Raw genomic sequence first — 17,030 nt, forward strand, 5'->3', positions numbered from 1 at the left:
CAGTCTGAAGGCCTCAATCATTGGCTGTTCAGCTGAATGAAAAAAATGATGATTCTAAGTGGAGAGAAGTAACAGAGAAGATTGTATAAAGCAAGGGCAATTATTTTCCATGAAATAGACCTGAAATTATTTAATCTAAAATTGGTTACTTTGCTTTTTGGAGTATTAATTTAATGTTTGAGGTATACATTATAAGCAGATCAAGTACATTCGAAATTATCTGATCTTTTTTTTCTTCTTTATCCACATCTGACTATATCCATCAATTTTAATGAAATATTTGCTTATAACATACTATCATTCTGAATTGTTTTACCTCTTTCACCCTGAGCTGCTTTTAAGACACCCTATTTGACTCTTCTATTAGCAGAAACTTTTAAAAACAGGTAGGATAAGTTTAATTTACTTGCTCAAATTCCCTTCCCAAATTAACTGTGAATGGTCAAGAAAAAAACTAGTAGGACTCCTCAGAATATTTTTTTCATGTAACATCTGTTGATTCATTATCAAAAATAGGTTTGAAACCGAACATATGAACCTTATTAGGCAGAGGGACTCTTGAACAACATCAGCCATTAAGTTGCATATTTTAGAGTCACCATTGCCCTTGAAAACTAGTCTGTGATGACCGGTTAAAGACTTGAACTTGAAATAATTAAACATCTTTAGGGCACAGGCTTTATGCCTCTGTGTCGGGAGGGGTATTCATATGGCATACCTTAATAGATATACCAAATAGGCATACTCTTGTTTTCATCATATTTTGGAAACCTTTGTTTCATTGATACTGAATTTTAAATACAACAGAGAATTGCTGGTATGATTGTAGTTTCACCTTGATATTTGCTCCTAGTCAACATCACATAAAGTAGGGCACTTAAAATTGTGACAATGAGGAGTCTCAGTTTGCAAACTAAAAATACCTTCAGCCGAAGTTAAAATCTGAATCAGCTTAACTCTTCCAATGTTGATGAACAAAGGTTTTAAGATATAAGGATAAACAGACCAATGCATTTTACATGAGGGGTGCCATTTTGCTCACATCCTATGAGTTCTAATAGTTTTTTACTCTAACTTAGTAGACAGTTAGATGTCATAAACATACTCCACTTCCCTTCTTGATTCAACCTATAATGCCACAAACATATATTGTGAATGTATGTAGGTTTCCCTAACTTTAAACTGGGATGCTTTTGGGTTTAGCCATCTCATAAGGTGGGGTAAGAATTAATATTTCGAAGTTCATAAATCCTTTGAAGATTTTTTTACATGGCCTATTTGAAATAACTACCATTAAAAGTTCTATTTTACACAAAATGAATGGGTCATTATAAGTTAAAAGCCAAGCATTATGCGTTTATCAGAAAGCACTATCTGGGAATTAAAAAAAAAAAATCTCAATGTCTATTGAAAATGTGTAGAACAAGCTTCCTAAATCATAGATCCCATGGAAATAAGTGTAAGAAAATTCTGCACAAAATTTCCTACATTTTTCTTTGAAATTTTCATGGGCATTCCAAAATGCATTCAGAGCCAGGTGGCAATATACCCAAAAAATGTCTAATAAATTCATTTTCATATTGGGGTAAAAAATATTCAGATACTAAAAGATAAATAAGGCCCCATAAAAGAGAAATCTCTGGTTGTCTTTAGCAAAAGTGGAGATTTTTAGGTTCTCTTCATTGCCCATCTAAGTGTCAGTAAGGAAAGGCTGTTGGAAAGGGGCTCTAAAAGAGGTTTATAGAGAATTCCAGAGGCAGTAGAGTACAATCTAACATCTTTCTACTGTTCACTCGTTACACTGTAGGATACAGAGTCCTGAACAGACATGGAACATGCAGCTCATGCTACATCGTTAGGGCAGCCCAATCCACACAATAATACCATCAGATAGTCATTCTCAATAGCTACTTTCTAATACTGCACAATTACCGAACACTTACAAAATACTATTTGGTTATATGATACATTAATTTAAAAAATATATACAACCCATTGTTTTTATGAGTTTTGACCCAATAAAATTATTAGTCTACCCATCTCCAAAGAGAGTGAATATGGAAAGTCAGTAGTATTTTCTACTTATCTGCCACATGCTGTTAATAAAAAAAAAATCCCCTTTGGACACTAATCCAAATGGAACAATTAAAGAAAAAGTCAATTTATGATGCTGACTACCTATAATCACTTTCTACACCACTGTATTTCAGTTTCTTTATTTTCTGTGGACTTTTGAACTTTTTCTATAACTTAGATATGTCAGCTTTCTAAAATATCTAAATATCTAAAAAAGTGCAGCAGGTCGGTGTGACCTGAATTATTCAGGTCTGTGACTGAAGCCCAGAACCATCTATTAATATCAATGTAAACAGATCAAGGAGTCTTGAAGGGCACAACATGTCCTATATCAGTGTTTCTAACTCTGATAGTACAGCATTTACTGAATTTCACAGTGTATTGGCTAAAGTACAGAGTGTCAAGGAGATAGACAGATTAATTGTGGACTTTATAAGTCCTGAAGTGAGCTTGCCCCATAACTAATATAAAACGAGGTTAAATGTTACGAGATTACTCTCAGCCTGACAAAGACACCATTTCTAGGGCATTTATTAAAGGTTACCTAGCTTAAGACTGCAATGGATAGCTCAAAGGAACTAGGAATCAGGAAAGTTTTTACATCAATAGTCAAGACAGTTTTAAATCACATGTTTTTTTCTTTTTTCTCCAAGTAAAGCAACATCAGGTGGTTTACTGGGTGTTGGGATAACTCATTCCACAGTGTCACCATAGGCATAAAATGGTATGGTGTATGTAGAAAGAGCTTGTAAACCTTAAAATACTACAAAAATGTTATTGACATTACATGTGAGACTTTGAGCTGCTCAGGCAAAGTACCATATTTTGTCCCTTTTCTTAACCTGTACCATTCCTGTCATAACCTGCAGATTTTTACAAAAGTCTATTACTTCTGAAAACGGGATATAATAAACTGGGGGGCCCCTCTTTGCTCTCTTTGGCCTTGGGATGACAAAAAGATTTGTGAGATGTGTGTTTTATATGGCCTTACCTGTAGCTTATACTTTGACTTTTCTTAATCTTTTTCTAGCAAACAGACCTAATATTTAAACATACTAGGGCTTGAACATCCTGAGAGACATGTAGGAAGAGCAAAATAGATGGCAAGTTAGATATACTTAAGGAAAACTGAGATTATTTTTTTGTATGTTACAAGATTCATGATTCTTATAACTGCTCAATGTAATCAACCTGTTAGAAATACGTTTGATGGGCTTGCTATGCCGTGCTATGTAGGATCTCCAAGATCCTATGAATTCAAGAGAGAATTTAAGAGTATTCTCAAGGATTTTACAGTATAATTGTAGAGTTAAGACTTTTGCATTAGAAACAGCTCAAGTGCAAGGCGATTTCAAAAGACTTCAATACCTTTGGAAATATATTAGTCAGTCACTGGAGTTTATAGGAACACGTCATCAACACTAACTTATAAAGCAGTCTGCACACTTCTGTAAAGGGCTGGATGGTCAATATTTTAGTCTTTTGCAGGCCAGACAATCTCTGTTGGAATATACAACTCTGATATAGGTCAAAAGCAGCCATTGACTGGACATAAGTGAGTGGGTATAGCTGTGTTCCAATAAAACTTTATTTACAAAAACAGCAGGCACAACTGATTTGGAGCATGGGCTATAAATTGAAAACGCCTATGGTAAAGAAGTTCTCCCACGTCTCTCTGTAATTTAATAAATGTCCAATATGCACCCTTCATGTCACTAGGGTATGCATTAATCCCCGTTGACACCTTTGTGACCAACCTATGACCTTAGACAACTGAAATGGCAGTCATGGCAAGACCCTTCATTTCTTTAAGGTTGAAAACAAAAGTGCAGTAAAAACATGAGGTTCCTTTCTGGAAGAAGTTGCAAAGGGAGATGTCTGGAGTTCTGGGGGACCAGGTGTAATTTTTTTTGAATCGCCTTATATAATACAAATCAGTAATAAATATGGAATTGATTAAGAGTTTTACAAATTAGTTCCAAATCTAACTGTATCCTGAATTTCACATATAGAGCACAAGCACTAATTTGGCTTTCTGGAGAGCTCTGACTTTTTCAGACTTTTAGAAGTTAGATGTGGCAGGACCAGAGAAGAAAATGACTGAGTGTTGTATGGGAGAAAAAATTATGTATATGCACAAACACACATGCATATATGTGTGTATATATACAGATGTGTATATATATGGAAAAAGATCGATTGATTTGATTATGGTGGAAGGAGGAGAAAAAGTGTACGTGTATGTTAGATTAGACATCATTCCATATTGGGGGGGGCACTGGAAGCTTAGCTGAATGTACTTTGGGATTTGTAAAATTACTGCCAACAATCACAATTCACTGTGATATCATCACGCTGCAAAAAGAAAATACGTACTCAAAAGTATCTTGTAACTGCAACTCATCATCCCTTAAACTAACCGCCCACATACGTGTCCCCAATATACTTCGTTATATATTACGTACCTTTTTATACCATCATTTTCTAGAATCTAGAATAGTAAAAATGAACTCTTAGCTTTAACTTTGGCACCTTCTTTTCCCATGTTCCTGACATCTAGTAGACACTGTTGGAAAAACATTCATAAATGTGGTGTGCAGGTGAGTATTGTGACCTGGGAGGCAATATTTCAAACTATAATATGAGTATTTCTTGTCTCATCTCTTAAGTGATACTGTTATGATGGTCATCAGTTGTCCTGCCAAGAGCAGAGGATAAGGAACCCTTCTAATCCTTGAGCAGAAAGGTATCTAGCTGATGGAAAAAACGGAATGTCCAATCATAACTCTTTCTCTCTTTAAGTCACTGATGGTTTTCATCACACACTGAGCTGGGTTTAGAGTTGTGGAATGCCAGAACTGGAGGGGCCTTACTTAGTCTGACCCTCTTTATCTTAGTGGAACAAAAAGAGGTCCAGAAAGGTGAAGTGATTTGCTGAGGAGAAACAGCTAACTTTCTCTACAGTCAGGACATGAACCCACATCTCCTAGATGCTAGTGTTCTTGTGACATCAAAAGTTACATGTTATCAAATCTTATTAGCTTTAAATTAACTTAAAAATAGACTGCCAGTGACTTCTCAGTGCAGTAGGGTTTCTCAGATGCAGCACTACTGACATTGGGACCAGATCATTCTTGGTCCTGGGGGGCTTCCTGCGCACTGAAGTGTGCCTATCAGTGGCCCTAATCGCCCCCCACCACCACCCGTTGTGACAACCAAAAATGTCGGCAGACGTTGCCAAATGTTCCCTCGGGGGCAAAATCACCCCTTGTTGAGACCCTACCCCCACTCCTCTGCCCCACATTTACCTCTAGAATAATTCCTCCAGAGCCAGTCTGACCTACCCTAAGGGCCTCCTTCCCAGAATCTGAAAGCGTACAGCTCTCCCCAGGTGTTCTAGTTTCCCCTGCAGGTGTTCCATGGTTGGAATCTAGTTATTCCAGGCTGGCTGTGGTCACAGGTCCTGTCCCCATCCAGTCCACTCATTGTTTCAGTGTGTATGTGCATGCTTATTATATGCTGGATACTGGGCACTGGGAATACAGAAATAAGTCTCTAATCTCCAGTAGTTCAGCCTCCTGGAGGCGGCAAAAATGTAAATGAACACCTGTCAGCCCTGTGATCACGTTGGAGAGAGAGGTGTGTGCAGCGTGCTAGAGAATTAGGGAATACAGCTAAGTCACACTGAAGGGCGGTCATAGGGTCACATGCCGCAGAAGGTGGCCGAAGGGAAGTGCCTGCTAAGCCAAGACTTCAAAGACAAATCAGAATGTGCTACGAAGAGAATAGAAAAAGCTTTCCAGGCGCAGGGAGCAGCGTATCTAAAAGCAAGAAGGGAGACCCCCCAGGCGTCTGGCTGTAGTGTCGACACAGGGCGAGAAACGAAGTTGAAGAGTGAGCAGGGACAGGCCTTGAGAAGCCAACTGAACCACGCCCAGGAGGACGGAATTGACTAGAAGCTGGAGGGAGGAAGCATCGAGCTGGCGCTTTCGAAAGTACAGAAAATTTCAAAGATGGGGGATTCCGCGAGGCAGCACAGGGCATCTCAAGATAAACCCTGAGGCACTGCCTGAACAGAGAGCTACAGATTTGGCTCTTACTTTCTTAAAGGGCTGTGAGAGGCACTCCTCTTCCAGGTGCACCGTCACCGGTTGGCAAGAAGAGGAAAGACGCCTGACTGTACAGAGATACAGCTTCTTTCTCCACCCCGGACTGTGGGCAGAGGAACCCTTTTATACCATCACCGTCGGAAGAAGAACTTTTTCTTCTGGAATCTAAGACTTCACAGAGAGGTTGAATTCCCTATGGAAATTTAAAACAGATTTTTCCAAGGAAAAAAAAAAGAGATAAATACGCCTGTTTTTAAATATATGGTCTGCCAGTTAAAGAGTCCAAGACGTTTTTGCACGAGTGTATGAATGCTTACGTGCACGGGCTGTTGCACGTATCATTGTTTCTATGGGAATATGAATTACAGATCGACTCACAACACAGCCCCTTTGCCAGCTGTGAACTGTGCATGCCTATACAGAGAAAGCACAGGCACAGATGACAGTAGCAAACTGCCGCAGACAAGTTGTGATTAGAATTCTTCCATAAAAAGGGAGTCTGGGGCAATTTGCTGACCACAGAAAATGCAAATTGAAGTAAGTTCTACGAGGCTCTTCAGGCCCTGCTAAGCCAGTGTACGTGGCCCTCAGGAGCTATCCCAGCGCCTGGCACACAGCAGGGGCTCCATTAATGTTTGGAAAAATGGACTGGATGCATTGAAATAGCTCTCCAGGGCCACATGCCTCTTGGTTAAGTGAGACTTAGAAAAAATGCTGGTTCAGTGAGGTGCTGAGATTGTGTGTGCTAGAGAGGGAGGAAGGGACAGAACACATGAACCCAGAAGGACAGTGAAAGAACATGAACTGGTCAGTCGCTGCGTCTGTGTTCATGGGACAGAGACCTCTACCTCTTAGGGGCAGAAGTTAGTATGAACACAAGGTGACCTTGATTAACTCTCATTAATGTCAGTAGAGGGGATCAACTTGAGTAATGTTAGTTCTATGACCTATTATTGCATGTTTAAGAGCTGATTTGTAGCTGAAACATGGTGGCCTTCGTCCCTCTGATTCATCCACTACTCAGAAGGCCCCAGCTTCCTAGAATTCTTAATAAAATTCCAGTAGTGTTCATTAGCAGTCATCAAATCTAGCCAAAACTTCCAAACTGCCTCTTTCTGCTTTTCACTCCGAACCGACAGACCTACCTAGCCTCTCCCAGCTTCAACTCACCTTGATCACTGAGGGCAAATTTCCCTTAAAACAATTATTCAGTTACATCCCTTTTCCAAAGCCTTTTACCACCACCTCCCAAGTACCTGAGGAATAAAGTCCAAACCTCAAGCCTGTCTTTAAGACCCTGTGGGGTCTGGTTACCTGCAAATCCCACCCACCCCCGACGTCTGCAAACAAAACAACCTGCAGGATGGAACCCTTAGTGTCCCCTAACCGCTGTCCTCATTCCTCCACAGCGCTTGGTTCACACCTCAGTGGCCTGAAATCTTCAATTCCTCGCTCTTGACCTTAAAAGCATAGAAGTCTGAGTCCAGTCTACTCAGTGAAACACAAGTCTGATCTCCTTTCAGCCCAGGGCTCACTCCCCTCCACCCCTTGCATGGAATTATTCTCTGCATCTCCTGACCTCCTTGTGAAGGGGGTGGTTCTATCCTTCACCAAGTTGCTGGCCATCCCCTTGCTGTGAGCAACTGGGGAAATAATGGACCCAAGACCCTACAATAGTTTCCTGTCACATCTTAGGAGCTCAACAAAGGACTGTTAATTTTGTGGAATAAAATCAAGGTATCTGACGGTGTTAATTTAAGATTACCACTCACTCCACTTTCTCCCTTAGGCCAGGGCCTTTCCTTCCTCCAGGTGAGAAAAAGCATCTAAATACTACAATTTTGATAAATTCAGCTAAGACAAATAAAAAAGCGGAACTTCCTCTTAAACCCTTCAAGAAATGAGAACTCCACAATCCCCATCCCTATCCCCACCCGCTAGATTTAATTTCAGGTTCCTTGAAAATAACCTAATCATTTCGTTCTAAATAAAGGTCTCCATGTTCTCTGTAGTTGCAAAGATAACCTTGCCTCTTAGCCAAATCACCAACAAGTTCTCCAGGCGAGAAAAATGTTTTTTAAAATGTCTACAGGTAGGGACAGTACAGGTGCTGCGCTGCAAGCCCTAAACGCAAACAGACCTTCCAAGAGAGCCAGAGGTTTTTTAGCTAACCTAATATTCTCTAGTTGTTGTTTTCAGGGCTTTTCGGTAGCAAAAATGCTCCCTCCCCTTGGCCTGGCCGCTTTTCACCCATCACTTACTACTACCTACTGCGTGTCTGACTTGTTTATCTAGGCGCGATATCGGTCGCACCCACTCATCTCGCTCAGCGACGCGGCGACCACGCTTCCTTCAATCAGAGCCACGGGGACTCTGCTCACGAACTACATTACCCAGCGGGCCCCGCGCCCTTCGCAGGAAGGACGTCTGCGCACTAAGATACTCAGTTCCAAGTTTGGAGCTTTTAGCTGCCAGCCCTGGCCCATCATGTAGCTGCAGCACAGCCTTCCCTAACGTTGCAACTGGGGGAAAAATCACTTTCCAGTCTGTTTTGCAAGGTGTGCATTTCCATCTTGATTCCCTGAAAGTCCATCTGCTGCATCGGTCAACAGAAACTCCACTTGCATGAAGATTGCACGCCTGCAGCTTGCATCTTTGTTGCAAAACTAGCTACAGAAGAGAAGCAAGGCAAAGTCTTTTGTGCTCCCCTCCCCCATCAAAGGAAAGGGGAAAATGTCTCAGTCGAAAGGTAAGAGCCTATTTGCATTACTTGCAAAAATGCAAAGGGTTGTGCATGCATTTATGAATGCATGGATGCAATTTTCGCCTGGCGATTGCATTTTTAAGTTTGAGGTTTTCCACAGCTCAGTTGCATTTCCTGTTTAGTATGTGTCCTTTTTTTGCAGACACAGAGAGTTCCTGTAAGGCAGGGCTTGCAGTTCAGCTGTGCATTGACGTTATTTGCATTCTTCTGCTAGGATTACTGAGCTCTTTTTGCCTTTTGCACAGTCAGGAGAGATAGAGCAGGTTGGTAGCGTCTAAATGTGCAATGCTTTATATAATTGTAAAATTATTCAGTATGCACGCATATTATAAGTAATTTTATGTGCAACAGGAATACAAACTTTTATTGAAAGTGTGGAGGTGAAGATGAAAGGTAAAACTTGAGTTAAACTAGTAGGAAATTAATGTAATCTTATATTCCTTTAGAATTGAACCTTTGCGATGCCAGTATTTAGCTAAATTTCCATTGATACCGCTTTGAACATTAAGCAACTTTTGATTTTTAAAGGAAGTAAAGGTGAAGCGTGACTAATAGCATATTACAAAAAAGCAGACAAAAAGTCTCTCTTCCGAGATTTTTCGCTTTACACCAATTGCTTATTGCCTTATAGTATTTAGAATCAGCAACGAGGATATATAGATGTTTTATGTCTTCTCATTTGGGAGATGCTTTGCATCTCGGGGGAAATATTGGGAGAAAAACTGTACGTTTAAAGCTTTACAACAATGTGGGGGAACTGTACTGTTTCATTGACAACCGTAATGAAATCTTTTAAGTGTGTAATTGCCTACATTTAGTCACTATAATAGGTCAGAAGTTCAGGCTTATGGTTATTTTCTTTACGTTTTTTTTTCTTTTTCTGAAAAAAAATTTTCTTACACAGTATTTTGCAGGCTTAATGTCATGCTGGAGAGGAGATTAAAAAAATAAAATTGCTGACATGGCCTCAGAGAGCTGAGGGGGTGCTGTCAGATGCCCCCAGAACCCTAAGTCACTTCTTTCAGAACAATCCTTTACCATAGAGAAAGCACGTGCCACATGAGAATGTATCGAATGAGGATGTGATTAGGCACTAGGTGAGTTAGAGTACCTGGAACATCTATAAGCGGTTACAACTGGTGAATGGAAAGCTCTCCTAAGCTTTCTGCTACTTTTTTTGGAGTTGTTATACCACTGTTTTATTCTATCCCATGGGAATCGTACATCTTAGTCCAAGAAGGAAGTAGTATGTATTCTCAGGAGTTCCAAGTAGGGCTCTGCTTTTCTTTTGAGTGTTGGGGGAATGGAAATCTGCAAAGCTTAAGAGTGCTGAAGAACCTAGGAATTAGCATTAGGAGGTGCAGAGGTTGCTAAACATAGGGGAAAACCTACCACCTCCTAACTGAGCAGTGAAGTAGCAGCTTAGAAGGGGCATTCCATGCTTTCATGTATAAAGTGGATGGTGTCTGGTTACTTTGTATTGATAAGTGATTACTCCTTCATTTCGGATTAATATATGTATAAATATATGTATGTGTATGCATATTTATGTATACATGTATGATCTGGGTATATGTGTGTGTGTGTGTATATATATATGTGTAGTGCACAGGACTTGGGGGCATACAAAAATATTTAAAGTACAGTTGTTTCCTTCAAGGAATTACCTTGTGGTTGGTGAAGGAAAGCATGTATGCAAATCATGCAAATTAATTGCATAGATAATAAAGAGAAAAGGAGTTTAGAGATGGATGTTATCTCCCTGGAAGATAGGTAGGTTTCATCAAGGAGGTGGTATAGTGAATCTTATCTTTGGACCTTAGAGTCCAAACTAAATCAGGTTCCTTTTTGCATTTTGGGGGGCTCACTTCTGAGGTAGCTTCCTCCCAGGAGAGCAAGTTTTTGAGTTGGGAAACTAAGAGAGATATTAGTTTGGGATTCTTTCATTGTGAGTACACCAGTGATAGATCAGATATTGGGTGGTTCCCATTTAACCAAATAGGTTTCTTAATTGTGTTCTGTTTGGAAGGTGCACTTGGTGTGAACATGGGGCTCCTGTCCAAAAGGAAAATTATTAATAGAAAGAATTGGGTGACCCTTTCAGAAATGCCAAAGGGGCCTTGGCCTGGACTTTAAATGTGGAATGGGCCTAATTCAGTGACGGCATTCTCAAATGGCCAAGACATTTTTTTTTTTTTTTAGTACCAAACTGCTTTGCTGCTTTGTAATACAACCAAATGAAATGGAAGAAAAAGCGAAAGGTGGATACACTCTCATAGTATAGAAGAATTTAACAACATGTTCAATTCAAGGACCTTTACAAATTTTCTAGCTCACTGTAATTTGGTTTTCCAGACCCCTAATTTCAGGCACAGCAGAGGCCAAAGAATTACAGATTCTCTGGGAGCTGGAAGGACTGTGTTACTTCTTTCCAGCCTTACCAACAGTGAGATTCTGAGAAAGAATTTCTTAAAAAGAAATTTTGTTTTCCACAGTCGTAACTTTAGGTGGTATGCTTTTCAGCTTGTTTATATTAGCTGTCTGGGTTGAGCTGACATTTTTCAAATATTAAAGTGGTAGATGCCTTTTGAGGAAATCTGAAATGTAAGTTAACAGGAAGGGCACCCAGAAAGTGCAGGAATTCCTGCACTTTACAGGAAGACAGGCTACAGGAAAAATGTGTCATCTACATTACCCGGGAGAGAAAAACTATTGTTATTAGCCATAATGACCTGAAGGGAGGGAGGGAGAGAGGGAGGGAGGTCTGGCATCTCCCAGTTCACCTGAACACGTACAAAAAATTTGGTCCTGTGAAAAGGCATTCTTTCTCACTTTTCCCTCTAGTCACCTTTTAAAAATACTACTTTATCTTACTTTAAGATAGTAATAGGTAAGTCATGTCTTGAGAAATCTGTCTAATGCATAATTCAGAAGCACGTAGGAGAGTGGTAGGCGCTACTGTGGCTTCTTTGCTTCTGTAATTCGTTCCGCCCTGGGAAGTAAAATGAGTAAATTTCCCATTCTGTGTAAATTCCTTTGTGAGGTTGTACCAGACAGACTTGTCATGCTTAGCCTGTAAACGGAGCCAGTATGTTTTGTAACCTCGAACATCTCCGAACACAGAATGAGAATAGGTACCTAGGGTTTCCTGAGCTTGTTTTGTATTGGGGTGACCCGCAGCACTTGACAGTGCGCTGTGCCAACTGTAGGGGTGTTCGGGGGGGTTCTCTTGGTGGTAAGTTTAATGCTGGAGAAAAGCATTGAGATTTTCATCACTTTGCTTTTCACAGATTAGCATTACTGGAACTCCTTTCCAGTATTTTAACATCTGAAAGAACTGCAAGGCATATTTTCAAATCTTAAAGAAAAAAAAGTGTATAAATCATACTTGTTCATTAGAGAAACATTTGAAAATAGAGAATGGGAGAAGAAGAGTCACTAGTGACTGCAGTATATACATTTTGGCATATTTCCTTTTGGACTTTTTTCCTGCTCTCTGTACATGTATGTAAATAAATCCAATGTATATAAATCCAATGTCTGTTTAGTTCCTTCTGTTTTACTTGCCAGTATACTATGAAATATTTCCAAGTTAATATATTTCTACATTCATACTGTTCAATTGTATTGCATTTACTTAAATAGAACCTTAATGTTTATTAACTTCCAATATCGGGAATACTGCCGTAATGATCATCCTAATTCATAAATTATTCTGTATGCTATGGCCTTAGACTAAATTCCAGGTTATGAATATCTAGTTCTTCTCCACTTCCCATTTCTTCTTTACAGTTTAAAAATAGCTTTTTAAAAAATTATTAAAAGGGTATATACTCATTGAAAAACAATTCAAGCCAAAGAGAAATCCATAATAAGAAAATAAAAATCACTCAAATTCACACCACTCAGAGCTAATTATGCTAACTTTTGATGACTATCTCTTTGCATTGGTACCTACATATACATATGCATAGAGCAACTGTATATACTATATGTAATATTTGTGTCTTGCTCTGTACTTGACCATGTACTTTGGACATCTTTCCATATTCATACACACGTAGTTACCTCATTCTTCTTCACAATTGCTTATTTTAATTTAAGTATACAGCTATTTAATCAACCCCCAGTTGGACTTTCACATAGTTCCATTTTTTTACAGCTGTGAACTGTGAGGAATGCCTTGACCATACATCTTAGCACATTTGCCCAATTATCTCTTTAAGATGAATTCCTAGAAGTGGAAGCTCTAGGTCGAAGGGCACGTGTGGCTATATTGCCAAATTGCCCTCCAGAGACCCAACACAAATTCCTATTCCCACCAACAACGTTTGGAAGGGCCAGTCTCTCCTTGTTAGCATCACGGTAAATATTGCCAAATAAATTGCTCTCCAGAAAGGTTATACTTACTTTCCTTCATCTTGGGCGTAATAATTTGAAAAAAATCATTGCCAGTTTTATAAAAGGTATTACTATTTTATTCTTACTTGCATTTTTTAGTAGTAAGGTAGCTGAATATCCCTTTTTTTTTTCGACATTTGTGTTTCATGTGTTTGAATTCCTTTTTTCCCATAAAATGTATCTTTAAGATTTTAACTTGGGGGGGTCAGATTATTTTCACAGTTAGGCCAGAGCTTTACCAAATTGCAAAGTTTAGGTAATCATGGGTTGAAGGCTGGGCTCCATGCATCTAAGCATTTAATTCCCTGGTGAGTTCTGATTTTAATTTCAACCAAAGTGTCTGAAGTAAACATCACATATTTTGTAAATTCATTGTGTTACCCTTCTATAGCTATCCAGACCAGTATGAAGATAATAAGAAAAATGTTAGCAATCTGATTAAAATTCCAGTCTGGGGAATAACTTACTTCTGGACATTTCTTCATTTTCAATTATCTCTACAGGCAAAAGTAGTTTTTCTTTAGTTTCATAAATAATTCTTACATCTATGTACAATGTTGCAGAATTATTCTTTCCTTTTTTTAAACCTTTGTGTGCAATACCTAAAAGGTGGTTTAGTTTACTAGATTTGTTAGAATTAAGGCTAGAATCAACTTCAATGAACTCAGAAATTACAGAAGTCGATCACGCTTAATGTGTTCTTATCATAGCCTTCTGCAGTAGATGTGCGTCCTCATGTTAATTGATAGAATTGAGAGCGATGAAAGGAGTTTTGCAAGTCCAGTCATCTCATTTTACAAATAAGCAAACTGAAGCTTTGGAAAAGTAATTTGCCTGAAGCAGAGCCGTAGGTAGAACTGGTGTCTCCTGATTTTCTGTCCCAAAGTTCTTATTGCTAAACCACACACAAACACTAGCAGTCCACCTTGATAAAAGACTTTTTTCTTCAGAATCTTTTGTTTATTTTTTCACATCTTTTGGTTTTGTTTGTTTTTGTGGGGAGCAGGAAGGCAAAGGGGAGCTGACAGTACAATCAGCTGGGGTCCTTTTTCTGCACCCAGGAAGTGGTAATACGTGAATCATGGTGGGGGGTTTCTTATCAGTACTCTGCCAAAGGATATTCTGCAAATACCCTCATTTTAATTCCAAAAGCTTACACCATACAGCTGCAAGATTTAACCACTGTAATTGTTGTTTGCCTTTAATGGACAGTCTCTGAAAGCCCCTGCTGGGTAGCTAACATTTCTTCTTATACATCTTTATATCTCCCCCTTTAAGCATTGTGTGTATAAATAATAGGTGCTCAGTAAATGTCTGAATACACATCAGTGGAGATCTCTGCCGTTTCTCCCACGTTTCTTAAAAAGTTTGGGGTAATTAGATTATCATGCAACTTTTCTTCCTGTGATTCGCTGTTTGCATTAATATCATTAATTTCCGTTTTACCTTTGTTTGATTATTCGGAAGTTGCAGGGATAGCATAAAAAACAACTTAAAATGGCTGAAGAAGTATCATATCTCCTACTTTGCCCTGTAAACAGATTTAAAGGTTGCAGGATCTTTGTCTAATTTTTTTTTTTAAAGTATGCGGAACTAAGATGAGTTGTCTAAAGAATCCAGTGGGATAGGACTGAAGTGAATTCTTCCATCTTGCGCTGGTTTCAGGAGCTAGTGTGTTAAGTTCCTTCTGAACTTGAGCCTCTGAGGGGTTGTCAGAGATAATCTGAAAGTTTTTAGCAGCTGCCTGCCCTATGACAAAACAGGAAACCCTGCATGGATTATCCCCAAATGAACCAATTCTCTACTTCCACCTCGACCACCACCACCCTCACTGCTGGCCCTCTGCTGCTGTGGGTTTTGTGCCCCACTTACCTCCTGAGACAGTATTCCTTTCCTGAGCTGGTCCATACGGTTTGGAATGAAGTCCCCCAACCCCCTCTTTCTACAGTGAAAGGATATTCAGGTTGGAACCTACATGCCTAAGTCTGTCACAAATCATCGTAATTAAGTCAACTCAATTCTAAGTTGAGCATTAAATAGGCACTCACTGGATGACCAGTCACCTGTTTAGTTTGTTTGTTTGTTTCTAGTCTGTACATTGCTCCTTAAATTGGGTTGGGATCAGCCTTTTTTTTCTTTCTGTTTTTACACAGACCATTAGCTACAGATATAGATGCCTATGAGAACCACTTGCCCTGCACCCAATGCTACGTCATCATCACCACCACTTACTTTGTGTCAGACGCTCTTCAGGTCTTACACCTTTGAACTTCGCATACACACTAAGGGAACAAATACTATTATCATTAATATAGGAGTGATGAAACCGAGGTCAGGGGAGTTAACTAGAGTGCCCATGGATAGCCTGTAAGTGGGAGAGGCAGGATGCAAAGCCAGGCTTGCCTGAGCACAGGAGCCCATGCTCATAACCAGCATTTAGCAAACTACAGTCCGTGGGCCACATGCCCTGCTAAGTTTTAAGAACAGCCCATGATCTAAAATGATCTGCACATTTTTAAATGATTGGGGGAAAGAAAATCAAAAGAATAGCATTTCATGATTCGTGAAAAGTGGATGAAATTCAAAGTCAGTGTCTACAAATAAAGTTTTATAAGAACACAGCTATGCCCATTTGTTTATGTGTTGGCCATGGCTGCATTTTCCCCCACAGTGGTAGAGATGGATAGCTGTGACGGAGACTGTATGTCCCACAAAACCAAAAACACTTATCCTTTTAAAAAAAAAAAGCTTGCTGACCTTACGCATTAATCAAGTACCAAACTCTTTGCATGCTGGGGCTTCCATATTACATTCCTCTTTGGCTTTATTTGGAAGTTGTTAACGTGGATGATAACTACTCACTTGTTACCCAGACAGCGACCTCTGGGGCCCAGCCCACAGGAAATGTCTGAGTGGTGTTTCTCCTCATTGAGATTTGTAGGCCATCGCTCATTTCCGCTGAACTGAGCTACCAGCCTCCTCCTGCCCATCCTGGGGTCCTTTCCCCTCAGCTGCACTCTTCCTGTTTGCTTTGTATTTCTTGTCTTCCTTGTTACCCCTCCCATTGAGAAGCTGTTCATTAGTTCTTCCCCTAGACCCTTCTTTCTCCCCTTTTGTTTCCACATTTTGATGAAAAAGCAGATAAAGTGAAAACAGCGCTCACCACTATTCATCGTCTGGCATGCTTGATTATTATCAGGACCCAGGTCAGAGTCTCATGCATTTCTTTTGTATGGAAAGAAGATGGAAGACTCTCACCCACCCTCACCCCCCATAGCAAGACAGCCTCGCCTCACCAGAGAGATGCCCAGTTATCATCTCTTACAGTGGCTAGAGCTGTTTCATCCTCCCAGTAATTCCCCCGACTCTGGGTGGCCAATTTTCTTCTGGGTGTGTGTGGCTTTTTGCTCACAGAGTCACTTATGTTATGAGTCTTGTGTGTATTTAGGAGGAAAAGTCAGGGTAAATATTCTGAAAATGAAGGCAGGAGGGGGTAGGGATGGAAGCTACTTGAAGACAGAGTAGCTTTGGTGGGATGAGCCCACATTTATTCACCATATCCAGAATGAGGAAGTGCTGTAATTGCTACCATCCTACATGGTAGGAATGCTGCAGGTTTTTTCTGTATTCCAGATACTGTGCTTAGGGATGGATTTGAATGATCTCATTCTTCCCTCACT

The 17,030-nt window shown here is 39.8% G+C and overlaps 1 protein-coding gene across 1 annotated transcript in view; it reads left to right on the forward strand.

Moving 5' to 3' along the window:
• The first annotated feature begins 8,649 nt into the window (after window positions 1-8,649).
• MAP2K6 (mitogen-activated protein kinase kinase 6) overlaps window positions 8,650-17,030 on the forward strand; it is a 144,826-nt gene continuing 136,445 nt past the window's right edge. Inside the window, exon 1 of the mRNA XM_073235854.1 lies at window positions 8,650-8,934. Within this exon, the coding sequence (XP_073091955.1) occupies window positions 8,919-8,934 (16 nt within the window). The 5' untranslated portion in view covers window positions 8,650-8,918. The remainder of the gene's footprint in view (window positions 8,935-17,030) is intronic.

The sequence above is a fragment of the Manis javanica genome, chromosome 4, assembly GCF_040802235.1.
Source record: "Manis javanica isolate MJ-LG chromosome 4, MJ_LKY, whole genome shotgun sequence".
NCBI lineage: Eukaryota > Metazoa > Chordata > Mammalia > Pholidota > Manidae > Manis > Manis javanica.